This window comes from Chenopodium album, chromosome 2, assembly GCF_948465745.1.
Source record: "Chenopodium album chromosome 2, dcCheAlbu1.1, whole genome shotgun sequence".
In the NCBI taxonomy this organism is placed as follows: Eukaryota; Viridiplantae; Streptophyta; class Magnoliopsida; order Caryophyllales; family Amaranthaceae; genus Chenopodium; species Chenopodium album.
Window position 1 is genome coordinate 80,026,297 of NC_137835.1, and position 27,857 is coordinate 80,054,153.

The 27,857-nt window shown below is 31.0% G+C and overlaps 1 protein-coding gene and 1 non-coding gene across 2 annotated transcripts; one reads left to right on the forward strand and one right to left on the reverse strand.

Annotated features, from left to right (window-relative positions):
• The first annotated feature begins 15,344 nt into the window (after positions 1-15,344).
• Positions 15,345-21,038, forward strand: LOC145577021 (alpha-L-arabinofuranosidase 2-like). The gene is made up of 17 exons (XM_081634720.1): positions 15,345-16,284; positions 16,591-16,645; positions 16,860-17,062; positions 17,170-17,291; positions 17,760-17,913; positions 18,038-18,107; positions 18,212-18,357; positions 18,534-18,579; positions 18,670-18,722; positions 18,838-18,982; positions 19,073-19,191; positions 19,297-19,377; positions 20,016-20,125; positions 20,248-20,310; positions 20,400-20,598; positions 20,699-20,839; positions 20,925-21,038. Exons 1-17 carry the CDS (start codon positions 16,102-16,104, stop codon positions 21,036-21,038), a joined length of 2,004 nt encoding a protein of 667 aa, XP_081490846.1. The 5' UTR covers positions 15,345-16,101.
• Positions 21,039-27,259: 6,221 nt separating this feature from the next.
• On the reverse strand, positions 27,260-27,366 carry LOC145607959 (small nucleolar RNA R71). Its single transcript, XR_014105674.1, has one exon. It is a non-coding gene; the product is annotated as a small nucleolar RNA R71 (small nucleolar RNA).
• Positions 27,367-27,857: the final 491 nt, after the last annotated feature.

A 27,857-nucleotide genomic window follows, 5' to 3' on the forward strand; every position in this document is an offset into this window, starting at 1 on the left:
TTTTGTAAAAGGAAACCTGTGTCAGTTCTGTTAGCAATATCAAAGAGACCTCTTCTCTTCAATAAGCGGTCTCTTTGATATTTTTATTTAAAAAAAAATCTTTTTTTTTTTTTTTTTTTGGTGTTGCTGAGTCACGTGACTCAGTGTGCACCAACACAGATCCGCCACTGTGTATAATTATTCTCCACTGAATGTGAAACACAGGATTCATTGATTTATATTCATTTTATACCATAGCCTATTGTATAGTAGTAGTTTTGAAATAACCCAATATCAAGTCATTAGAGTAACTAGATACATAGTAAAAAAAAAAACCCAATATCCTATTTTATTACTTTTTACTATCAATCAATTACATAATACTAGTTCAAAAAAAAAAAAATTACATAATACTAAAAGCGAATCTGACATTACACTTGTCATGTTCTGATTAAAAAATTTCCCACCACTTTTTCTTTCCTTTTTTTTTTTTTTTTTTTTTCTTTTTGTACAAAATCTTCATTAATATTAATTTATATATCCTAACTATAATATTTAACTTTCAATTTGGCAACTATATACGAAATATATTCTATTTGCATATCTTTCGAAATATTTATAATAGGTAATTTTCTATGATAAACAAATATATAAGGTAATGTATTAGAATAATGTACTACTCCATACTTCGTATCATTCTTTGTCATTGTATTTTTTCTTCAAAAGTTTTTTTGCTTCAACAAGGATCAATTACATAATACTAAAAGCGAATCTGACATTACACTTGTCATATTCTGATTAAAAAATTTCCCACCACTTTTTCTTTTTGTACAAAATCTTCATTAATATTAATTTATATATCCTATAATATTTAACTTTCAATTTGACAACTATATACGAAATATATTCTATTTGCATATCTTTCGAAATATTTATAATAGGTACTTTTCTATGATAAACAAACATATAAGGTAATGTATTAGAATAATGTACTACTCCATACTTCGTATCATTCTTTGTCATTGTATTTTTTCTTCAAAAGTTTTTTTGCTTCAACAAGGATTGACACTATAGCTTTTACTATGTATTTATTGATTACTTTATAATAATAACACTAAAATTCAATAACTAGAAATATAAATATAAAACAAAAAAAAAACCTTGATTATTAATTGTCAATAAAAATAAGTCAATTAAATTTGTATAAACATTGTGCCAGTTATAATATGTTATAAAATATTGTGCCGTTCAAAACATGTCAACAAAATAGGGACATATAGGCTATATAATTACATTGCATTGGTTATAATTAACATAAATTTTACATATAAAATCCTATAATCATTGAATTTGTGTTTTTTTTTAATGTTTAATAATCAATAACTTTTGCTAACAATATAATATAAAATTTAAGTTTTTTTTTTTTTTTTTTTTTTTTTTGAAAAGAAATTCAAGTATTTGTTTCAATTAAAATGCTGATTTGTTTTATAAAAAATTATTGTTAAATTAACATTGTAATTCATAATTCGATTAAGTAAAAACCGTGCATTGCACGGAACTTAAACTAGTAACTTAATACTAAAACAGACACCAGGAGTGACACATGTCACCACTTTATGCTGTTTTTTCCCTCCAAAATCCCCTTTCCTTTTTAACCTTTTTTAGATATTTGATACAAATATTATTCCATATCTTTTATGTAATCTTCTTAATTGACAAATATATTTTTTTGTTATTTGGTGTTCATAATTCTTTCATAAACATTTACCTAAAGTATTATTCCAACTCATTTTAATCATCTTTTAAATGGAGTATTATTGAATTTGCCAAAAAAAAAAGTAACAATAAATTAGATTTTTCTAAAACATTATTTCAATTCATTTTTAAGTATCTTTCCAATAACTTGAAACGAGTCTTTTTTTGGGCAATGCCTAACTGACTCATGATCACTTTTAGTAGTAACACAAGATTTTGAGACCTTTTATTTAAGGGAGAAATTAAATAAGATATAATTTATCTAAAATATTCGAAAATATGGTGGAGAGTATAAAATAACGTAGCCAAAAATACAATATTAACATTAGAATTAATGAATTATCATTACAGTTGCACAATAGATGGGTTCATCAGGAAAAAAAAAAAAAAAAAAAAAAAAAAAAAAAAAAAAAAAAAAACTATTCTTGGTATATTGATTTGAAATCTTATGAAGCAATACTAATTGAGTTAATTTGCTATTAAATATTTTTTTGGATTTTTTCAACTTATATATTTTTTTAATGATTTTCTTCCCACAAAAAAAAAAAAAAAAAAAAAAAAAAAAAAAAAAAAAAAAAAATTTAAAAAAAAAATGATAAAGACATTATCAATGAAATATGAGATAAAAATATAATGAAAAAAGTAAAGATAAAAAAGGAGAAATAATATTAAGATTTCCTTTTTTTTTTTTTGACAACAGCAGAAGACACAGCAAATAAAAAAGAAAAAGGAACTTAAAAAAATCAAAAGGAATAGAGTAAGCAAACGTTGAAACAGTCTGCCGGCACTGATTTCCTCATTAATGTGCATGCTCTAAGGTGTTCAAATTGCCAAACGTTTTTATTTTATATTTATCTAAAACTAACATGAACTTATGTATCAAAATTTTTACTTTGCCTTTTAATATAGATTATGACATTTTAATTATTATATATTTTTTTTTTATCAAATTTTATTTGTTAGACATAATTAATTAATTTTAAAAATTAAATTAGAATTACCGTGCATGCACGGGTCTTAAGCTAGTTTTATCTAAAACTCTGCATACAGGGAAATGGAGTATTTATATTTTGTAATTTTTACAAAACAGGGAGTTGTTCAACGTGAAAAATGTGCCATGTTAGTTGTTACTAGGTGTGACGTAATTTGTCGTAGCACAATATGCAAATTAAAAATAATTGTCCACTTTTAATTTTTTTTGTGTATGTGTGTGGTAAGAAATTAGTACGGAGTATAAATTAAAATGCCAATAAGCGTATGAGCTAGCAAATCCACTTCTAAATCAAGCATATGTTGGGTTACTCCAAATTTGTTGTCTTTTCATTTCTTATGCTTACCGCATCAGGTATACTTTTAAAAGGTTGTTTGGTTCTTTAAATTGTACGGAGTAATGAATTGGTATAGAATCTCACGCTAGGGACTAGGGAGGTATGAATTCTAAACCCATTTATTTGGAATGATTTTTACAATTCATTAAAGAAATGAATTGTGAGTCTTAGGGGGTGAGGTGGGTATGAGATTATAGGGGATAGAATGGAATTAGTCAACTAGAATTCCTTGGTATGAAATTTCATATCTAAATATGCCTAACCAAACAACCCCTAAATTAATTTCACTAAATAAATGATAATGAAATTTTTTGATGCTTCTATCTGATCATTAAGGGTTCGTTTGGCATTGTTGTGGTTTTCTATTTTTTGGTTTTTTGTTGTATAAAAACATATGATATATGTCACATAATGAATAAAAAATTATTTAAACTTATTAAAATCATAATAATTTTAAAAACCGACAACAAAAAAGTGGAAACACCTTTTTTTTTCCTGTTTTTGGTTTTTAGTTTAAAAAAAAAAAAAAAAAAAAAAAAAACTAAAAACAAAAAATGATGCCAAACAAGCCCTAAATTAATAGTTTGTTAAATAAATTTATTGTCAATTTATTTTATTTCTAAACTACCCGTCCATCGAATAGCGGGGCTAAGGTCTTAAGGAGTAGAGCTGATTAAGAGTGTCCCGTTAATATAAACACACTAGGCCAATATTAGTCCGTTATTAATAACATATATACTTTAATTATTGTTTCAAATTAATTGTCGCATTTGCTATTTCAAGAATTCTGAAGACAGATACTACGTATTTAATTTGATAAGAGTAGCAAGCTAGTGTTGAAGTTTATCCTACCAAATAACACATGTAAGTGTCCCACATTGATAAAAGAAGAGAGAGTTAAACACTTTATAAGGCTACTCCTCCTATTGTCATATGGTTTTGAGGTGGAACCTCTATATAAAGTGGACAGTTGTGTCGGGTGTGACCCAGACCCGTTTATCATGGTATCAGAGCCAGGTTAAGTTGTGTTGTAATCTGGGCCAATATTATGGACAACTCACATGTCTGACATCCTTATATATACTAAATACTAAATATCTTGATCCGAAATTGTTCCGACTCAATTCAATGTACGAAAATGGTCTACATCCGACAATCGATACATCCCGAATCCGATCCAACCCTATACAGCATAAGCATCCGAAAGTCGAATTATCTGAGAAAAAGTTCATCTAAAATCCGAATAAACTCGACTCGAAACAATTGAATATCCAAAATGATATGATGATAATATAAATGAGTGAATTTAACATATTATTTTAATCTTACATTACTAAATTTTGAAAAAATGAATAAATAAATAAATAAATTAGTGTTGGTATTCTTAATTTCTTATACTACCTCCGTTAACGGTTATTTGCAACATTTATCAAAAAAGGGTGCTTTATATTATTTGCAATAAAACTATTTCTTTCCTAATATAGTAACTTTTTTTTTATAAAATGATCAAAATACCCTTATTTAAAATTTATTAACACATAATACTATACATAATTACAAATTATTTTAACCCTAATCTAACTTTATCATCTTAAGTTTTTCCCCCAAAAAAATCAAATTCATCATCTTATCTCCCCACCAATCCACCATCTCTCTCCTCCATCTTCATCCCTCACTTCATCATCTTTTTCCTTTTTCATATATCATCTCCTTCTTCATTTCTCATCTCTCATTTCTCATCTTTCACATCTCCTTCTTCATTTCTCATTTGGTTCGTGGGTGGTTGTTGGTGGTTTGTGGGTGGCTTCAGTAGATCTGGTGGTTTTGTAGTTTGTGGGTGGTTTTTCTGGTTTGTGGTTGATTGTTGGTGGTTCGTGGGTGAGTGTTGGTGTTCTGGGCAGTTCATGGGTGTTGGTGTTCTGGCAGTTCGTGGGTTTTGGTGGTTTTGGTGGTGGTTTTCAATCGATTCGTGGGTGTTGGTGGTTTACGGTGGTGGTGGTTTCAGGGGTGGTGGTTTTCTATGGTGGTAGTTTTGGGTGGTAGTGGTTGTAATACCCCGTATTTTCATACATATTTTCCTAATTAATTATTATTTTCTAAAAGGGTATTTAGTAATTCAACTTACTATTTAAATCTTGGAGCCAAAATGATATTTGAATTTTGGCACCAAAAGTATTTTGAAAACTAATCATTATTTTGGATAAGATTTATTATCCATTTATCCTATTTTAAAAACCGACTTATATATATTTCGGATATTTTAATTAAGGCAAAAGCTATATTTTATTATTAATTTTAATAGGTCCGAAAATCCCAATTATTTAGTTAATAATTTCGGATTTTCCTATGTGAAAATCTGATTTTTATTTAGTTAAATTATTTGGTGAATATTTGGTATTTTGTTATTTAATTTTTTATTACAATAAATATTATTTACACAATTATTTTTATTCCTTTAAACTAGCAAAATATATTCCTAAATACTAAATAGGAAGGCCGAAAATATGAGCTTAGGAAAGCTCAATAATTTCGGCCATCCCATAAAGATTTTGGGAAAATATTTTGGTAATTTGTATTTTTAATTATCTCCCTAAAATCTCCTATTTTCCATAATTCTAATTCTCCATCTTTTTGATATCCAATTATTATGTTTTCTTGCCATTCATTCTTCTTAATTATTCCCCAAGCAATCTCAATTTCCTTAATATTTTTCATGACATACATACCTTCCATATTCAATTATACACAATCCCTTCAAATATCAAAACTTTCCTTAAATCTTTGCTCACTTCTCCAAGTAATCTCTTAAACCCTAATACCATAATTCTTCCTATATTTTACTACCATAATTCATGCTCATACTATCCTATAAATACCCCTTCATACCTCTCACATTCTTCACACCAATTCTCTTCTTTTCTTCTCCTCAATTTTACACAAATTATCCCATTCATCTTTGAAGCCAATTTTCGGGTACTTCTGTTCAGTTTTTGGGGTAGTAACGTATCACATAAAGTTGTTCCTCTTGAAAAATCCTTGAGGTTAGGCTCAAGAATCACCCAATTTGGAGCTATATCAAAGGAGTTATAGCCTCTGAAAGTTCTGCCTATTATTTCCTCCGCAAATCCAATTCTTTTCTTCTCCTTTTCTTTTATTCAATTATTATTATTATTATTATGGGAGATTAATATGAAATTATTATGAGTATTTTTAATTATATAAAATCAGATTTTAATATTGTTCATGTTGAATTAATTTAAGAGGTTCATGTACATATAGTTGGGAGGGTTTAATTTAATTATTTGTGACTATTTGTTAACCTTATATTGATTAAGGTTATATTTATTTGTAGGGCGTTTTTGATAAAGCTACTTGAGAGTTCTTTTGAAGTGTTGTTGGTTAAGTGAAGATCAAGGTACGTTAGGTGGCTAGATACCTTGAAAGTGATCGATTTGAATAACATGTTTGAATGATTTTATGGTGAATTGAATTATGGTTTATGAAATAAAAGTATGTTTAAAAGGTTGGTTTTAATGATTGAATTGGAGTATTGATTTTTATAACATGTTTTGATTAATTTAATTTATTATTCATGTTTAAAAAGGATTGATTCTGAAAGCAAGTTGGATTTATGGAAAAGGAGTTTGGATTGTTTTCATTAAAGGTTGAATTATTGGATTTAAAAGAGGATTTATTGAATCATGGATTTATTATTATTAATGCTTTATAAGCATGTTGGTAATCCCACTATGGCGGATTTGGTTTATTGATAAGGCCTTGGACTTTGCATGACCGGGTCTTTCCTCAAGAATAGCCTTGTAACATAAGGAGACTAGCTTGGGGGTTGTGCACACTTGGGAGAGGAATTGGCTTTAATATGAGGAATTGGTTTTTAAATAATTGGAATTGGTTTATTGATTATTGATATTGGAATTATTGAGAATTAGTTTTAAACCATGAGTTTGGAATTATCGGATTATTTATTGGAAATTGGTTTTAAAGCATGTTTGCGAATAAATTGAGTTTAATTATCTTGCACTTACCGTACTTAGCATATTTTTCTAACCCGTACTTCTTATTTGTTTTGGTTCGCCCTGTTTACCGTAATGGTAAGCAGTGTTGCTTATTTTCAGGTTGGAGTCAATAAATGATGCATTGGAGTCCCGGGATTTGTTTTCACTACATTAGGAATTTGGTCTTGTATCTATTTGGAGTACTCATAACATTGGTTACTATTATGGTTATTATTAATAAAGAAGAGTATTTGAGTTTCCGCTGCAAAGTATTGTTATTTTTAGTAAGTTGAGTAGCCTTGCGTAATCACGCGGCGGTAATACGCCTAAGTCTATCTCTACGGTATAATTATACGTATTATACTAGTATTTCCGTAGAGGGAGATTTGGGGGTGTTACAGTGGTGAATTTGGGTTCGGGTTTGGTTGTTTAGTGGTTTTGGCTTTTTTTTGGTTTTTTTTTTTTTTTTTTTTTATAATTAGATTAATACTTAAGTACTACCCTTATATTTCAATAATCGTGTTTAAAAACTTTTGTCTAGGAGTCCGCGCTACCCCCCTTTGTTGCAGATAACAGTTAACGGAGGTAGTATCTAGTTTGCAACAGTGCAATACTATTTGTTTATGAATCTTACATATAAATTTAAACCCTAGTAATGGAGGAATGTAAAGTAATTATTTCAATAACAGATTGCAAATCGGTATCCATCGACACGACATAATCTGAATATATCCAATTGATAGGCGGTCGCACACCTAACAAAAATAATACCTAACTAGACCTCCTAATTATGTAGTAGGGTAAGTCAGGGTCGATCCCACAGAGAGAAGATTGTTTAACAATCAACTTTTACCAATGACAAAACTAAATAAGAGATAAAACGATGAATTAAATAACTATGACTACTAAAATATCAAACACAAATCAAAGATAATAAAAACATCTAGAATTAAGTATCACCACTAGTATAATCAATACAAGACAAACTCTTACCCCAATCAATTAATTATACGTTCACAAGGAAAGGTACGCCCTATAAAATACCAAAGATTTCTCCTGAGTTGTCAATGGCTTCCCTAATTAACAATCAAACCTACTTCCGTGGAATCATGTTGACATTAAGTTCAGCACCCTAATTTCCTAATAATCCGTTCTACCTACTTCCGTGGAGAATTTCATACCCTTAATTGATCTATTCAAATTCATCAAAACCCAACTCCCATTGCGATCAAGACAATGGAATAATAACAATACCAATTATCCCTAATCTAGTATTGGCATAAGCACAATCAATTAAGCATGAACGATATAAATAATTAATTGAGAATTTAAAAGAATAAATCAAGTATTAATCATGGCTAGGGTTAAACCTAACCCTGGAATAATAATCTACTTTAGCATAATACAAGAATAAACATAAAGGAAAGATCAGAAAAGAAGAAAATATAATACTTGAATTAATAAAATAAAACTAGAGAGAAAACTAGGGTTCTAAACTAATGAGGGTAATGGGATAATAAAGTGAAGGAGTATTTATAATAAAGCTAGGAATTAGGATAAAATTAGGAAAATAATCCGTTAATAAGATGATTTATTCGTCCAGGCACGGGCATGCTAGCGTGAGGCTCGCCCGTGTCTCGCTGCTGCACGTATAGCTCGTCTTAAAATGGTCATAACTTGAGCTCCAGATCTTTGTTTGAGGCGTGTAATATATCGTTGGAAAGATCTTGAAGTCTAATTTTCAATGCAATTTGAATCACTCCAATGTAATTTGTAGATAAAAAGTTATGATCAAAATAGTGGATGGGACTCATATTCGTTAAGTCTTTCATCAACCCCTTTGCTTCTTTCTATCCTTATTTCCTCTCGAAGACATGATATGAGATCCTTGAGCGACGTAGCTTCATACTCCATTATTATTATACTCAAGATTAGCCAACCATAATCCATTTGCATCTAAATCACCTGAAATTCATCAAAACATACAAAACGGAGAGTAGTAGAGCATAATCTAAGCAAATAATGTAAAAATACACCTTAGACCTCTAAATCCATAAGCAATTGAGTATAGATAAGCACCTAAAATATGTACAAATTAGGACCTATCACCAATCTAATCTGTTTAATATAAATCCGATTTAATATAAATCTGAATAATCTCATCCATTGCAACCCGTAATCCTACACCTTAACATGACTTATTTAATCAACCTAATCTGACTCGACCCAATGAGCTTCCAGCAGCCGAAATGGATCGAATCTGAACTAAAATGTCTAGATCCAAATCTAATTCGACCCATCCAATTACCACCTCTACTAGTGAAAAGGCAGAGGCATTTGTGGATTGTTACTCGAGAATTTAAGACTAGATGTTACATATGATCAACATAACATTATACTTTTTCACGAGTTGTCTTTCTAAAATCTTCACTTCTTTGTTTCTTAGAGCAACTTTGGATTGTATACTGAGGAGCAACCGCGACAAGTGTGCTTCCTTCTTATGTATCTGATCCATGCTGTGGATGTCCATTATAATTGGTTGGCTCTCTCAATATGGTACATTGTACAAATCAGATACTCCATCCGTCCCTAAATTACATTCCTGGTTTCTATTTTGGGTATTCCAAAATTACAGTCCTCCTTTCCATTTTTAGTAAGTTTTTTTTTTCCAAATATCCCAAATCGACTCTCTTTTTCTGTTGTATATTTAATGTTTTTTCACTCTTATTTTCTCTCTCCATCATTTTTTCTCAAGTTTGTACTTCCCATAAATAACCTAATGAATATGATTGGTTCTTAATTTTCAATTAGAAGCATGTTATTGGTCCTTTTTTTTTCTGCAAAGGATTGATGACATGACATCATTAATCATTAATCTATCTTTGTTTTACTCAAAGACATCATTTAATGTTTTGTATTTCCCGTTAAAATATTTCATTATTGTTATTTGTCTTATTCTTTCCTCCTTACTTCCCGTATAATTTTACATACATGAATGTAATGTAGGGACGGAGGGAGTACATATTATTCATCAATGACCATCAAATTTCACCCTCTTTTCTGATAAATTTCTAGTTTATCTCGAAATATGCATATCTCGTGGTAATTTTGTAAATATAAATTACTCCCTCCGTTTTTAAATACTTGCTCCATTTCTCCATACGCGGAGTTTTAGGAGAAATTGGAGAAATTAATAAAATATGGAGGTAGTGGGGTAGTTGAGAAAATAAAAAATTGTAAAAAGCAAAAGTAATGGAAGAATAGGAGGAGAGAGAGTATTATGTTGGGTCCACTAAGTGTGAGAAATGAATTAAATATTGTAAAAGCTTTCCAAAAAAGAAAATGAAGCAAGTATTTAAAAACGGCCGAAAAAGGAAAGTGGAGCAAGTATATTTTTCATCGAGATATGTGAGACATGCATATCTCAAGGTAAATTGGGCGTGTTAAGTGTTTGTCATTCACCCATGCTCCTGAGTGTTGCAAATCGGATATGTGGTCAAGACTCTGATATGATACATTCATACATGGGAGGTACTTACCACTTAAAAAATAAAAAACCACCGTTGCCGGGATTGAACGTTAACCCAGGTCACCGGGGTGACAGGCAGGAATACTTACCGCTATACTACAACTTTGTTAGTGGTTTGCCATTTACACTTTATCTTATTCAAAGTCCATAAAATTAGTTTTAATTCAAAGTTTTAAACCATAGTTATATTTTAAGCAACTTGCTTTTATTTGTACTCAGGCCTCGGCCTCGCTAAATGGCATCTTTACTTCTTTAGTAATGTGTGGGTTCTAACGTTGCTGTAACATACTTACATTTCCATACATAAAAATAGAGGTAAGGTAAAAGTAACAATAAAAACAAATTAATAGTGAGCATCGTTTTGTTTTTTGTTTTTAGATTTTGTGACTCTTAGAGCAAGAGGGAAAAATAATTTAGAAATGTAGCAATAAATAAATGGTGGACCTATTAAAAGACTATGGAGTACTGTACTTTGTATATTACTCTACAAGTTCTACTTTTACTTTAGCTTTAATAAAATATATAATCCTTTTAATTGTCAAAAAAAAAAAAAATGTTAATAAATAAGAAATTTCACTTCACAAATAATACTTTGTATATTTAAACAAGGATGTTTTATCAAAAAATAAAAAAATGAGGATGTTTATATATGAAGTATTTTGTTTACGCATACGAAATTTAAAGCAATTGTTATTCTTTGTACAAGAATTGTATTTATGCTACAATCTTTATTATTTTGACTTGTGTGCACTAAATTAGGTAAGTTACCCTACGTCCCTACCCACAAATAATGCACAAGTTAATAGGAAAGTTTTATCATATGACATGTGATAGAAATTTATGTTTGAATGATAAATTTTATGATATAAAGTACTTTAATTAGTTTTTAAGAGTAGTGATAGAGACTGATAGTATATGAACAATATTTTCAATAATGATAACATAAGGTCCATAACAAGTGAAAATATGGGTTCAAATTCTTATTCCTCCATTGTATATTTTTTTCCCCTCCATTGTTTGTTTTAATGATAGGCTTAAATGTGGTTTTTTTTTTTTAAAAAAAAAAAAAATTATTGAAAATTAGATTATGATTTTAGACGTGATGTAAAAAAAAAAAAAAACGTGATCCAATATATAGCAATGAGACAAAACGTGTACAACGTCGTCAATAATTACTAGCAGTAACTAGCATTTGGCTACAAGCTATTGCCTTCTATTTTTAGAATTTTAGTCCTACAATTTTTTTTCCAATTCAAAGCAATAAATTGTCTTTCAACTTTTAATTAAATTGTGTAATTATTTAATTATCTTTTTAAAACGATCAATTGGGTTTTTAACTTTGCTTCTAATTATAGCAAATTAATTTGAACGATCCAAATCAATGTTCTTGATGATCTCTTATTTAATGTGTAGGTGGCTCCATCCAATTGCGATTTTTGCATAATACTCCTTTAGTAGAGTTTTTTTTTTTAACTGTTCCCTGTTTATCTGCTTTTTTCCCCTTTGGTATTTTGCGTTAAATTATAGCAGACTTACTTGTACTCGTTTGATTTTTCAATGATAAAATGTATTAAAAAAAAATACTCCATAATATTATATACCTTGCTAGTTTTCTTTTTATTGATTTATTTAATGATGAAAATGATTGTAATTTCCATAATTTTCCTAGTTTTTAATTTTCCGGTAATTTTGAAAAGAAAACAATCAAAATAATAATGTACTAGATGGCCAATTATAACCAATGTGATTTGATTACCACATACATGGTTCCACAATTTGCTTTTCCATTGTTCATTCTTCCAATAAAAAAAACAAGATGAAATTGAAGAATTCAAAAGGTTTGAAATCTACTTCATTATTATCAAGTTACCACATTTAGAGCACACTAATACACTATAAGTCATAGTAATCTATAATAAGCCATAATAATCTATAAATTGATGCCCATTAGAGGGACAAACTTTCTAAATTATTTGTTGTTAAGCTATATACCAAGTACGTTGGGAGTATATTTTATGAACATGTGATGTTAAAAGAAAGATAAGAATATTAATGTTGTGCGCTTTTATTATTTTAACCTTAAAGTATTAATGGGCTACCTAAAAATGTTTGGAGTATCATATATTTTACTCGTAGGTTAAACTGATCAAATTAAATGCCCTAATAAGCCATGTTCTTGTGAACTTTTTTTCAAATCCTATAATTTCTATAAATCCAGGTAATAATTGTGGCAACTTGTGCAGCAGAGTTTTAATTAGTAAATATGCATTTCTGATTGGCATTAATCAACCTGCACTCTTAAAATTGTCATTTTCAAATGTCATTTTCTTCGTCCTAAATACGGGAATATGGTCTATGCTAAGCTTATACTTCTGCTGCCCATCATTAATTGTATCAATTTAATGCAAAATAATTGACTTTCTTATACTCTACTGTATATTATTGTGTGTTAGACTATTAATAACTCCATAGTTTGTTGTTACTTTGGTATCATTTTGTTAAAGGACCAACTCAACCAAAAGCTTAAGCTTATGGTTGAGGCCCAAGAATATGTTTTTATACTCTATTACTCCCCCTCACATGAAAGGCCCTTTGGGCTTAAAATGTGGATGCAACACAGGTCCACCCATACCTGGTGCGAATTAATTCCACTTTAAAGGAGGGGTGGATGAGATTCGAACCTGTGACCTTTGTGTCACGCTGGCTCCGATACCATATTAAAGGACCAACTCAACCAAAAGCTTAAGCTTATGGTTGAGGCCCAAGAATATGTTTTTATACTCTATCACATTTGATTCATTTCATTACAGTATAATGTATAGTGGGAAGTTTGCCACTTTGCCGTGAACTTTGAGTTTTACATAAAAATAATGAGTTAAACAGTTATAATAACAATAGAAATAAATAATTAAATAAATAAATAAATAAAGTTATTGGCCCTTTTCTTTTATGAATTTGTTACAAGTAATCTCACACGATCTATAAGAAAAATAGTGGTGTGACTAATGCGAGATGGAGGAAGTAGGTAATGAAATTAGAAATAACATGAGGGCTATTGATGCAATTATCTAATGCATCTCATCTAAGGTGATACATAAGATGCTTATTTATTACGAAGTAGTAACAAACAAATTAAAAAATGTTAAGAATTCAAAAGGTTGATTGTGTAAATTTAAGAGCATGCATATAACAATTATATACTGGACTGTGCTACATTTCTACCATTGTTACACAAAATTTTCAACTATATGGAGTTATGGACCCTAGTTCGTTTATCCATATATAAATAGAGAAGATATATGGGCAAATTTTAACATAATTATGGATATTGTTTAAATAAATTTGGAAAAAGTGGTAATACAATTATAGTTATGTAGATTGAATTAGAAATGTATGCTTTGAGTATATTATCATTATATTTTAGCATCTTATTCATGCACAAGAAATCTCGTAAAGTATTAAGTTTTGAATACATCATTTTAATACACCGTTAATAAGTTTCAAATACATACGAAGTATAACTTTAATAATAATAAATAAATAAATAAATAAAATAAATAATAAAAAAAAAGTGGTAGGTGTGACGACTAATGCGAGATGAAGGGAGTAGGTAATGAAATTAGAAATAACATCTCGCAGGTAATGAAATTAGAAATAACATGATGGGTATTAATGCAATTAGCTTACTCATCTCATCTATGGTGATACATAAGAGAGTTGCTTATTTATTAGTAACAAACAAATTAGAAAATATTATGAATTCAAAAGGTTGAATGTGTACATTTAAGAGCATATAACAATTATAGACTGGACTATGCTGAATTTCTACCAATGTTACAAGAATTTTTCGACCATATGGACCCTAGATTATCTATATATATAGATAGAGAGGATATATTGGCAAATTTTAACATAATATTGGGCATTATTTAAATCTCTCTGAAAAAAGTGTTATACAATTATAGTTAAGTAGATTGAATTAGAAATGTATGGTTCGAGCATATTATCATTATATTTTAGTATCTTATTTATGCACAAGAAATCTCGTAAAGTATTAAGTTTTGAATACATCATTTTAATACACCGTTAATAAGTTTCGACTACATATAACTTTAAAGAAAAAAAAAAAAAAAAGTGGTGTGACTAATATATGTGATATGAAGGAAGGTAGGTAATGAAATTATTAATAACATGATAGGTACTAATGCATGCAATTAGCTTGCTCATCTTATCTATGGTGATACATAAGATAGATGCTTATTATTTATTAGTAACAAACAAATTAGAAAATGTTAAGAATTCAAAAGCTTGAATGAGTACATTTAAGAGCATATAACAATTATAAGCTAGACTATGCTACATTTCTACCATTGTTACACAAATTTTTCAACCATATGGACCCTAGTTTGTCTATATATTGGCAAATTTTAACATAATAATAGGTATTATTTGAGTCTCTTTGAAAAAGGTGGTATACAATTATTGTTAGGTAGACTGAATTAGAATTGTATGGTTGGAGCATATTATCATTATTTTCTTTAACATGTTATTCATGCACAAAAAATCTCACAAAGTATTATGTTTCAAATACATAAATTTTTTTTATCATTTTAAAAGTTTACAAAGTAATAAACAAATACCGCCTTTATTATTTACTTTATTTTATTTATTTACTTATTATAATGTAGATATGTAGATTATGATTTTCTTAAAGAATTGTGAGTGTTTGTGAGGAATACTATAAAATAAAGGTAAAAGGTAATGTGAAAATATGAGTGAGTGTTAAAAAAAAATATGAGTGAGTGTTAAAAAAATGTAGTAGGAAAAAGGGGTGATAAAAGTGTGCATATCACATAATAATCGATATAAATTAAAGGACAAAATAATTGATAAAATTTGCTAAAAATAGGAGAAAAAATTAAAGGGACATGAATCATACAATATGATTAAGAAAAATAAGTATAATCAGAAAGTGACTTTATCTATATTTACCTCTTTTTTTTTTCTTTTTTTTTTTTTTTTTTTTTTGAGTAGCAATTACAATTTATTTTTGAATAGCTTTATCTATATTTACTTGTGGACTGCTTTATTTTCCTTTTTCGACGTATGATCAAATAATATATGCATTATTATTATTTTTTTTTTAATAATTCATTCATTATTGTTACTACAGTACAACTTTTATAAATCTTATTACACGACTCTGTGTTTGATAACTACGTCAATTTTTTATTTTTTACCGAGGTTAAATTTTTACCGGTAATAATGCACGCAGTAGAATTTCGGCTATAAATATAGCTCCCTCATTCTACCATTTCTACTACTCATTCTACCATTCATCTCAAACAAAAGACCTTCCTCACCTTAATTTCTTACTCCTCATTCTACCATTTATACGAGAATACGACCATTCATCTCCAACAAAAAAAAAAAAACCTTCGTCACCTTTCTTACTCCTCTTCTTCTTGATCAAAACACGCAATACTTGAAATTTAATATGGATGTTTCAAAGCCTATTTTCTCCCTTATAGTGTTTTGGCTACTACTTGGAGTCTTCAACCTCCACCTCACAGCCTCCGTTCCTGTCGATGACAATCGCCGCCACCTCACAACCTCCGTCTCCGTTGATGTCTCCAAAGGACATAAGATATCTCCAGTCTTTTTTGGCATTTTTTTCGAGGTACGTATTATTATGATTACTACTACGTACTCTTTTTTTTTTTCTTTTTTTTTAATTTGAAGAAATGATTGCTACGTACATTCAATCTAAAATAAAATTATACGTACAATTCTATTTAATTTAGGCCTTTGTAAAATAACATAGCTACTGATCGATATACCTTAAGGACTCTTGAACAGTTGAACATAATGACCTCGGTATAAGGATGTTTGGACCGGACTACTTTTTATCATCAATGTTACAAAAATTTATATGGTAAAATGATCTGAAACTAACATACATTTCTAATTTTAATTTTTCAATTAGGAAATCAACCATGCTGGAGCCGGTGGGTTATGGGCGGAGCTTGTGAGTAACACAGGTGACATACTAATTAACTACTTTTATTTAATTAATTTTGAAATTAATTACTATATACTCCGATCCGTATAATCTTGATTTACATAGAGTATACAATTTGACTTTTACGTTACATGCATTTCCTATAATACATACGTACATGTATCTTCTTTCAAACATACTAGCTATTTTCAGTCATCCTCACTCATTTAAGATTACGTGATTTTTTTACTTAGGATTCGAAGCCGGAGGTCACTCTATGCCTTCCTCAATTATTCCTTGGGCTAGAATTGGTGAGGATGAAGATATCTACATCGTAACGGAGCTAGTGTCGTGCTTCAAACATAACCCGGTTGCGTTACGGATGGACGTACTTTGTGAACAAAGTACTTGTCCTCCGGGAGGGGTCGGGCTCTACAATACCGGCTACTGGGGAATGGTAATAATTCGTATTAGTTTAATTATTTATTTCTTATATGATTTAATATATATGTTATAATTAATTAATTAGCGCCTAATATATGATTTTACAACTTTAATTTGTAGAACATTGAAGAAGGTAAAAGTTACAGAGTGATCTTTTACCTAAAATCAACTCAACAAATTGATGCCTTTGTGGCATTTGTTAGTGAAGATGGTACAAGAACTCTGGCCTTTCAGCATATTACGTAAGTCAATATACATTAATGATTTTAGTTACATAAATATTCGTAACAAATTTTCTAGCATATATTCCTTAATATAAATATCATTACTATTCGTTGATGTTACAGATATACTTGTAATGAACTTCTATTATTATTATAAAAAAAAAAATGATACGGGCACGAAATAGTGACTAGTGACTTAGTGAGTACCTTAATATAAGTATCATTACTATTAATTGTCACATAAATACTCGTAATAATTTTTCTAGCTTATATTTCATTTTCTAGCATATATATACCTTAATATAAATATCATTACTATTATTAATTAGTTGATGTTACGTAAATTCTTGTAATAAAAAATATATGCATATATATGACACGATAGTCACGATTCAAATTGCCTAAAACAAACCTGGACCAAATCGGACACATTAGCAACCTATTAATAGGTGTAGTCTCATACTTATTATTGATGACTTGATGTAGAGTTGATGCTGCAATAGTCAAGAAATGGACAAAAATAGAGATCACATTAAAAGCCAGAGGATCATATAAAACAGCCAGACTTCAATTCACTACTAGCCAAAAAGGAACCATTTGGCTTGATCAAGTTTCTGCTATGCCAGTTGACACATACAAGGTGATCGAATTACTACGTACTCGTATTTTATTATTTTTACATACGTAGTACATTATTACGGAGTAACTATTTTTTTTGGGTTTTAACACGTCAAATTTGAATTGGACTTGAATTTATTGTTTAGGGTCATGGATTCCGAAACGATTTGATGGAAATGCTTCTCAACTTGAAGCCAAAGTTCCTTAGATTTCCTGGTATTTCACAACTATAAAGAAAACTCTAGTATTCTTTTGAATGCTTTACAAATGTGTGCTATACACTAATACTTCTTATGATGTAACTATACATTAAAATGTAGGTGGATGTTACGTTGAAGGCAAATATCTAAGGAATGCTTTTCGATGGAAAGACGCCGTCGGACCATGGGAAGAAAGACCAGGACATTTTAATGATATTTGGGGTTATTGGAGTGATGATGGTCTAGGCTACCTTGAATATCTTCAGGTGATTAAGTAAAACACTTTTACATTGTACTCGTATTATATTAATTGTCACTTCATCAATGCAATTTTCTTAAGAAAATAATGAAATTAATTTATTTAATTATATAAATGTCATTACATAATTATTAGTTAACCAGTAATTTTGTTATAATTAGTCCTTTTTTTTTCTCTTTGCAGCTGGCCGAAGATTTAGATGCCGAGCCTGTGTGGGTTATTAACAATGGTTTGTTGTGTTTAACTCTTCCGCTATATCCTCTAAGCTACTTTCCTTATCCATGAACTAATTATTACTTTGTATATAATCTTACTGCAGGAATTGGTACCTTAGAGCAAATTGACACCTCCTTAATTGCACCATTTGTGCAAGTAAGTAATGAATCCTTGACCATTGAATTAAAACGTTACAAAATGATTTTGTATTGCACTAATTTATATAAACTACAGTACAAATTAACTACAAATATTCACCGTGAAAATATAGGAAATGTTAGACAGTGTCGAATTTGCAAGGGGTAGTCCAAATTCGACATGGGGCTCCCTTCGTGCAAAGTTGGGGCACCCAAAACCATTTAGGCTGAATTACATTGCTTTTGGAAATGAGGGTTGTTATTTCGACTCCTATAGAGGTACTTGAATCATTGCATATATATAATATGATCTTTTCAATTGGTTTTGTAAATTTGTTAGTTACTTTTCTGTTTTTGTCTATTTTTAAGGAAATTATCTCAAGTTTTACAAATCGCTAAAGAAAATACATCCTGATATCAAAGTGATATCAAATTGCGATGCAACGTTGAAGCCTTTAGACCATCCTGCTGACATATATGACTATCATGTAATATTTTCTGATTCACTCTTTGCTTGCTATTGTTTTAACAATTTAAAAACATAAATTTTTTTTCTAGATAAATTAATCTTTTATTCTTTTCATGATTTTCAGACATACCCAAATAATACTTCAGAAATGCTTCAACTAACTAATTTATTTGGGAAGATAAGAAGAGATTCTGGTACCCCAAAGGTATGAATCATGCTATAAAAATATCATGTTAGTAGGTATTTTTTTTATTAAACTAGGGCAGCTAACGCGCGCATCGCTATCTTGAAGGTTTTTTTGGTTTGGCTTTTAAATCACAAAATTAGTTAAATTAACAATAAGAGAAATTTTTCCTAAAAAAAAACAATAAGAGAAAATATGTAATCAACTATATTTAGGTGGTATAAATGTTCAAGACAACTAACATTTATGAAAGCATAAAAGTACATAAATATTTTAGAGGGTATAGTTGTCTAAACACTATTCATTAAAATAGCATCTACATATTAATGAGGGTATGTATGTAAATACACATTTTGAAGGGTATAATTGGCATTACACTATTCATAAGAGTATGTTTCTACTTTTTATAAGGTAGGGATAGGGAAAATGATACATTGAGCATACTGTATAATACATTGATATTTTAGAGATGCTTCAATACCAATAGTATAATACTCCGTAGATTAATAATTTGATACAAAACGTCTGTACCCCTTCTCCCCTCTCTATTTTAGTTCAAACCAGAGTTTAAGTTACACATACTATCAATATTATCAACAATATTTTCCTAAAAAAAATATTATTAACAATATTGACACACGTTATTGATCTATATATAGGCCTTCGTCAGTGAATATGCTGTGAGATATATGGAAGGTCCAATGAGGAATGGTACTTTTGGGGCAGCACTGGCAGAAGCTGCTTTCTTGATTTCATTAGAGCAGAATAGGTATACATATTTCACTACATATATCACTTTGATCAATTTTTAACTCATTAAAATAATCTAACTATATTAATTATATACGAGTATTATTTATTAATAAATGTTTATTGATCATAATAATGTAGTGATGTTGTTGAAATGGTGAGTTATGCTCCGCTTTTTCTAAATCTGAATAATTACAACAAAAGGTAAGTATATATACTTGGTGATTACATTTTGGGATTTATATTGTAAATCATACGAAGTATTATTAATTAATTTTACTTGTTAATCATAGTTGGATTCCAGACGCAATTTCCTTCAACACTTATACAGTGTTCGGAATCGCAAGTTATTGGGTGCAAACTTTTTTTCAAAACTCAAGTGGAGCAACACTTTTGAGTGTTCATCTCCACAACCATTTTAAACCCAAAAACACATTCATTACTGCTATAAGTTGGACGACTAAAGAGAAAAAGAACCATATAATGATTAAGGTTATGAAAATCTCTACTCTTTGATATCATACTTCTACTTCTATAATCAATACATTATACTAGTCTTACATTATTAAATTTTGTACATTTAATCACGTAGGTTGTCAACTACAATGATGAATCGTTGAAACTGAACATTTCTCTCAATGGAGTTGACTCAAACTCCATAATAATTTGGAGGGAAGTTGTGCTAACTAGTGACGATCTACAAGCCGATAACACTTTTGAAAACCCTGTTAAGGTATAACTTTAACATTTATTTATACTATATCTTCTTATCATTAAATAATAGCCAATTCTAATGTGATGTAACATGTAATTGCTAGGTGGTGCCTTTATCCAGAATTCTAAATTCCAAAGTAGAGAAAGACATACTTGTGGAGGTCCAGCCGTACTCATTGACGGCATTTGATCTAATTACAAGCAAGCCCCTCCAATAATGTCCACTGTCTTAATCAATTTAGAAGCCATGTTCTAATATTCGGCACTTCAATTTTTTTTTTAAGTACCTTTTAGAAATTTGTACCGTTTTTTCAAGAACAAATTGTACGTTTGTAAGTTGTTTTTTTCCCTCCCTTTTGCTATGTTTTCAAGTAGTCAAGTAATGCAACAAGATTAGTTGTGTTGAGTTTAAACTGGTTCTACTATTTTGAATTCTGATATTGCAAGATTCTTCTGTATGTTTCCGTGGTCTAGTTTGTAATTGTATAACTTTCAATTTGAGGATAAGGGGTTATATTTTTACACTTGCCCATTTTTGGATGATTGAATTGAAGAATTTGTAGTATCTTGGGCTACTATATTATTCTGGTCTCGTTAATAAAATAAATAAATAAATAAAAATAAAAACTGTTGGATCAACTGAAATTTTGTGACTTGCCGCAAAAACTAGACCAAAGTAAATCTTTGGGAATGCAAGGTTGATTGCTTCAAAGGTTAATTCAGAAACCAAAATCAATGGGCTCGTGATAACCCTGATCCTCTTATTATGTACAGCCTTTTGTTAGTAGTTTTGATTTTGGGCTTTTGGACTTTTGTGCTGCGTTAGTGTCTAAGACTCTAACTTACACTTTTTTTTTGCCATTTAATTGTTTAATGCCACTTGATTATATTGTAGCAGGCATTAGCACAAAATATTGTTGAAAGTGCAATTCAAAACATTAATGAGTCCACTTTAGCTTTCAATAGTATATGTACTTTCCTAAAAATAGTAGTTATCGTTTTTGAAAATATTGAGAAAAATATAATTTCAAATGTTTAATTTAGGCATTTCCAGTTTTGGCAGGTATTTAGGTGTTGATATAAGCCCTAATAAGCTTAAGGTCTCTCATTATTTTGATCTTCGCCAAAAAACCCTTGATAGAATTAGAGGATGGCATGCAAAGCTTATCAATATTGTTGGTAGAACTACCTTAATCAAATCTGTCCTTTTAATTCATATCCAGTCTATTCCATGCAAACCAACTTGCTTCCTATTTCCATGATCCATTCCTTAGAGAAAAATCGTAGGAATTTATGGAATAAGATGGATAGATCAAGATACATGCCTAAAACTAGTTGGTCAATTGTGACTAAACCTATATATGGCTATTGGAGGTTTGGGAATTAGAAAACTAAGAGAGTGGAACATAGCCTTTATGGCTAAATTGAGATGGACTATGCTTACTGATCATTCTAAACTTTGGGTTAGGATTTTCAATGACAAATATCTTCATCATTCTGCTCTTTTAGAATGTGATCCAAAGGTTTACCATTCCCCAATTTGGAGAGATTTATTAAAAGGAGGAACCTTGTTAGCCTCGGGTATGATTATTGGTATAGGAAATTGTGATTCTACTTCCTTATGGTATCACCATTGGGTTGGTCCTAAACCTCTTTATCACTACCTTAATTAATGGTGATGTTCCTCCTTCAAAAGGTCATTGGGCAGTGTCTAATATTATTAAGAACAAAGTTTGGTTTCTTGATAACATTAAACATCTTCTTCCTGGTAATATTATCAAGCTCATTCTCTCAACTCCCATCTCTACAAATTCGAATTTAGAGGATTTTATTAGGTGGGCTCCTTCTAAGGATGGAAATTTCACTATTAAATCAGCCTGTCATCTTCAATGCTCTTTTTCTCAAAATTCGGATTTTCCCCAGCCTTCTCAAAATACCATCTGGAAAAATATTTGGAAAATTAAAACTCCCCACAAATACAACATGCTTCTTTGGCACTGTGCTCACTCAATTCTTCCAGTTGCTTCTTCTCTTTCATCTTTCATTCCAGCCATCTCCCATACATGCTATAAATGTGGTCTGTTTGAAGAAACCCATTTTCATCTTTTTAGGGATTGCTTTTACTCTTCTATCCTATGGAACTACATCTTCCAAAGACTTCCAATTCCAAACAGTTTTGACTTTTCCTCCTTTAAAAATTTGGATTGGCATGATTGGATATCATTTAACTTAGCTCAGTCAGATAAATGGAAGATTATCTTTTGCACTTGTCTTTGGCATATTTGGAAAGATCGAAATACAGTTGTGTTTGAGTTGAAAATGTTCAGGTCCCTGCACACTTACAGCAAGTTCTTTGTGGATTATCAATCCAATAATCATATTCTATAGGGAAAAGGAAAGATGGAAGACAAAGGCTCGTCCAACTCTTGCTGGAATCCTCCTAGGGAAGGTTATATGAAGATAAATATAGATGGTTCTTGGAAGCACTCTGATCTTGCTGCTAGTGATGGAGTTATTAGAAGGAGCACTGGTGCTTGGTTCTTTGGTTTCTCTAGCAAATATAACGTTGTTACTCCTCTTGTTGCTGAATTATTTGCTATGCGTAAAGGCATTAACATTGTTATTGAGTTCGGAATTAAAAAGATTGAATTGGAAACAAACTCTGAAAACCTTGGAAAACTTTTCAATTATGTGGATCATGTACCTCGTCATGAGTTATATGCTGTTATAAATGATGTTGCTGAACTTTTGAGAATCAATGGAAATATTATTGTCCGTCGTGTTCCCAGGTAGAAGAATACTTTGGCTCACAGCCTTGCTTCCTATGGTTTGGATATGCATCTTGGGCATAAAGATCACTTCTTGGTTCCTCCCTTTGCCAAGCATATCTATGATGCAGATTTGGGAGTCTCTTCTTCTTCTAGATAGCTTCTTGCTAGGTTGGAATTCGTTGTTGTGGATGTCTGCTTTTGCTACTAGTACTAATGACAGGGTTGATATTAGTCTAGTTGTTCTGTTTAGCTTTATCTATCTAGATTTCTATTTCTGTCTGTATTATAATTATGATAGTAGGAAGTTCTATAGTACCTATCCCTTTGATGGTGCTGATAGTCGGATTTGTACTAAGTTACAATACCAATTTTCCTTCCCCAGCTATGTATTTTGGTTTGCTGTTGTTTTGGTTGGGAGGAATATGGCTTTTGTTGTAATATATACTTTTAAGGCTTTAAGCCAATAATATAAATTCTTCATTTTGTGTTAAAAAAAATTTAGGCATTTATATATCAAGGAGCATATGGCCAATCAAAAAAGTCAAGAGCAAGCACCTGCGGAGCAAGATGTTTCTTTGAGGGCCACATAATTTACAAAGAGAGGTAGCCAAGTAAGGGACCAACACTTTTGAGTGTTCGTTCCCACAACCATTTTAAACCGAAAATTTAAACACATTCATTACTGCTATAAGTTGGACGACTAAAGAGAAAAGGAGCCATATAATGATCAAGAGTATGAAATTTTCTACTCTTTAATATCGATCATATCTTCTACTTCAATTCTATAATCAATACATGTAACACCCCCGATTTACTAACTAATAATAAATAAGAAATAAAGGAAAAATAAACAACCTTTAAATAAAACTGCGGAAGCATACACCTAAATCGGAGGTATTACCGCTACACTCAACAACCTGTCAAGTGTTAAGGCTTACAAAATCCCAATAATTACAACCCAATAAACTAAGTGAGCTATTTATACAACTTTACAAACTTGTTATAGCAAACTAATCGAAACACTTGAGCTCCTTTAGCTACAACCACTTGATCAACCTGTTTAGACAAACTTGACTGCTCACCATTAAGGACAAATTCTAAAATAGATCGTCGCAGGGCCACCATAAGAAAAAGACATGGCCGCAAACACAAGTAGCAAAACAAAATAACACACGTCAGCAAAAGCTGAGTAATCACCACAAATCAGAATATGGAGTATAATTGAATAATAGACAATACTAGCTCAATTAAACAATGTAGTTCGAAACTACATTACACATTGTACTCTAAAAAATAACCTTTATCAACTCAACCTCGAATAATAATACGAACGTTTACTCAATTAACTCATATAACCCATAAGTGTTCCATGCTCGTTGTTCTATACCTAGCCTTGGACATGGGTAATTCGAATAAAACCAACAAGTATAAAAACTTGAATACTTCCAATAACTAGAAAATACCTTGAACCAGACCACATACGGGCCAATTCCCATTGTAGGGGACTATAGAAAAAAATATATAAATAAAGATTGTACCTCATTCTTAACTCATGATTATTACCCTCTTACCAACAAGCCAAGGAATAAATTATATATATAACGTCTGATGTACACATTCTATACCATATTTTACCCTCATTTTATAGCTATGTTCGTATGATTTCTAAGCTCTACGGAGCTATTTCTCGCTAATATCCTCCTCTCTAGTGTGGCTTGGTCTATTTGATTGATTTTGTAGGCATATGAAGACTTCCGGATGATTTGGACTTGTTTTGGATAGCCACGAAAGCTTATTAAGATGGAGGAGAATTTTACCCGTGTCCGCCCTGGAGGGCAACATTGCCCTGGCAGCCAGGGCGAAGAAGGAAAGAAGAGAAGTCACAATAGAGGAAGTATGAAGAGTTAGCTTTTGTCCGCCTGGACCGGGCAACATTGCACTGGAAGACCGGGCAAACAAAGAACTGTACAATAAAGGCCATATGAAGAAGCGCAAAAAGGAGTTGCTTCGCGTGCCCGACCGGGCAGCCTTGCCCGGTCAGACCGGGCGGAGTGTCGAAGACCCCGTTTTCCTATTTTTTTTTCGGGATTTCTTAACTAAAGGGATATAAATACCCTTTGTAAACCCCGACTAAAACATACTTAGTTATTATATTCTAGCTTTTAAACCTTCATTAGAACCCTAATATTCTCTCTAGATCTAGATTACATTTCACTTTCAAGTTTTAATCTTTATTCATCAACAATTGGTACTTTTCTTCATTCAAGCAATTGGTATTCATCTTTATTTCTTCTCTTACTTTTAATTTCTTATTAATCATGTTTTCTTCATTGAATATTGTTTTTGCTTTCGTTAATATGTGTGAGTAGTTTCTTTATTCCAAGATCTAGCGGAACCCGAATATGATTAATGCATGATTTAATTCTTTAAATTCTCTAATAATAATTGTAATTGATATGCTTAATTGATTATGCTTATGCCAATACTAGATTAGGGATAATTGGTATTGTTATTAATCCTTTGTTTTAATCGCAACGGGAGTTGGGTTTTGACGGATTTGAATAAATCAATTAAGGGTTTGAAGTTCATCACGGGAGTAGTTGAATGGATGATTAGGAAGTTAGAGTAATGTGCTTAAGGTCTTTAATTTACATGATTCCACGGAAGTAGGCTTGATTGTGATTAGAGAAGCCATTGATAACTCGAGAGAGACCATTGGTATTATTCATGGATTACTTTTCCTCTTTAATCAATTGAATTATGTGTTAGGGGTAGAACGACTATTGCATTAATTGTATTCGTGGTGAAGCTTGATCTTGGATGCTTTTAGCATTGATTTGTCATATTGCTTTGATTTAATCGTTTTAATTAGTTCTTTAGTTATTGATTCTCACTTATTTTATTTGATCACTTGCTTAGTAATTGCTTGAGTCTATTTAATTGGTTGAACCATAGTCTCTTGGTATCCGACCCTTGCTTGTCCGTATTCATAGTAATGGTCTAGTTAGGTTTATTTTTGTTAGGTACGCGACACGCCTATCAAATTTTGGCGCCGTTGCCGGGGACTAACGGTTTCATTCTAGTTATTTGTGATTCGTTATACTAAGCATATATTTTGTTGCTTCGGCTATTGTTCCTTGTGTCTTTGATCTCCCGTTTTAGTTTCTTTGTTGCATGCAAACTCGAAGTTCAGGTTCAGATGATTTAACACCTTTTGATTCTGAGATCGAAGCTACTGCAAGAAGACGAAGAGGTAGAAGAAGGAGAAATCGAAATATAAGAAACATGGCCGACCCAGGAACAAATTCTCTTTTGGAGTATGGTATTCCGGATACAACAACCGGATTTCTTTCCAGTATTGTTAGACCACCTGTCACCGCTCAGAGTTTTGATTTGAAGCCCCAATTCATACAGTTCATCTCCAATGATTCTTTTGCGGGCTCATCAAATGATTTCCCTGTGACTCACATTGATAGTTTCTTGGAGAAGTGTGACACTATGAAGCTCAACGGTGTCACTGATGATGCTATAGACTACGCCTTTTCCCTTTTTCATTAAGGGATAGGGCAAGGGAATGGCTACGAGATGAAGGTATTGGTTCCTTTGATACGTGGGACAAGCTTGCTAAGGCCTTCCTAGTAAAATTCTTGGGGCAAGAGAAAACCGCGAAATTAAGGAATGAGCTATCTACCTTCCATCAATATAATGATGAATCCTTATATGAGGCATGGAGAAGGTTTAAGCGATTGCAGAGACAATGCCCTCACCATGGTATTCCAGAATGGATGTTGATCCAAACATTCTATAATGGTTTAACCCATGAGTTTCGCATATAAATTGATGTTGCGTCTGGAGGTTCTATCATGACGAAGAATCCAACCGATGCGAAGGATTTGATTGAGAAAATGGAGGCTAATGATAATTACCATCCAAGGGGACAAAATGCTATCAACACATGTAATAAACATGATGTTGATGCGCTAACCATGTTGACTAGTTCTGTGCAGGCACTAACTCATAAAGTCAATCAACTCCAAGCTGAGTCCCCTCGACCCTCGATGGAAACTTGTCAGATGTGTGGATTGCAAGGCCATACTGCGCGGGAGTGTCATCCCAATTATGATGGAATAACGATTGAGCAAGCTAATTCTTTCTATACCACGACCTCCACAAGGCCATTTGATGAAGGGTGGAGAAATCATCAAGGGTTCTCATACAAGAACACTCAATCTATAGCAAATCCTCCACCACCACCAGCTTTTCAAG

What these genes read in the sequence shown, in the direction of transcription:
- LOC145577021 (XM_081634720.1), top strand. Translation starts at nt 16,102, where the DNA reads ATGGATGTTTCAAAGCCTATTTTCTCCCTTATAGTGTTTTGGCTACTA. An exon ending in AAAGTTCCTTAGATTTCCTG is followed by an intron (nt 18,108 to 18,211) that starts GTATTTCACAAC and finishes ATTAAAATGTAG; the next exon opens with GTGGATGTTACGTTGAAGGC. An exon ending in ATTTCATTAGAGCAGAATAG is followed by an intron (nt 20,126 to 20,247) that starts GTATACATATTT and finishes ATAATAATGTAG; the next exon opens with TGATGTTGTTGAAATGGTGA.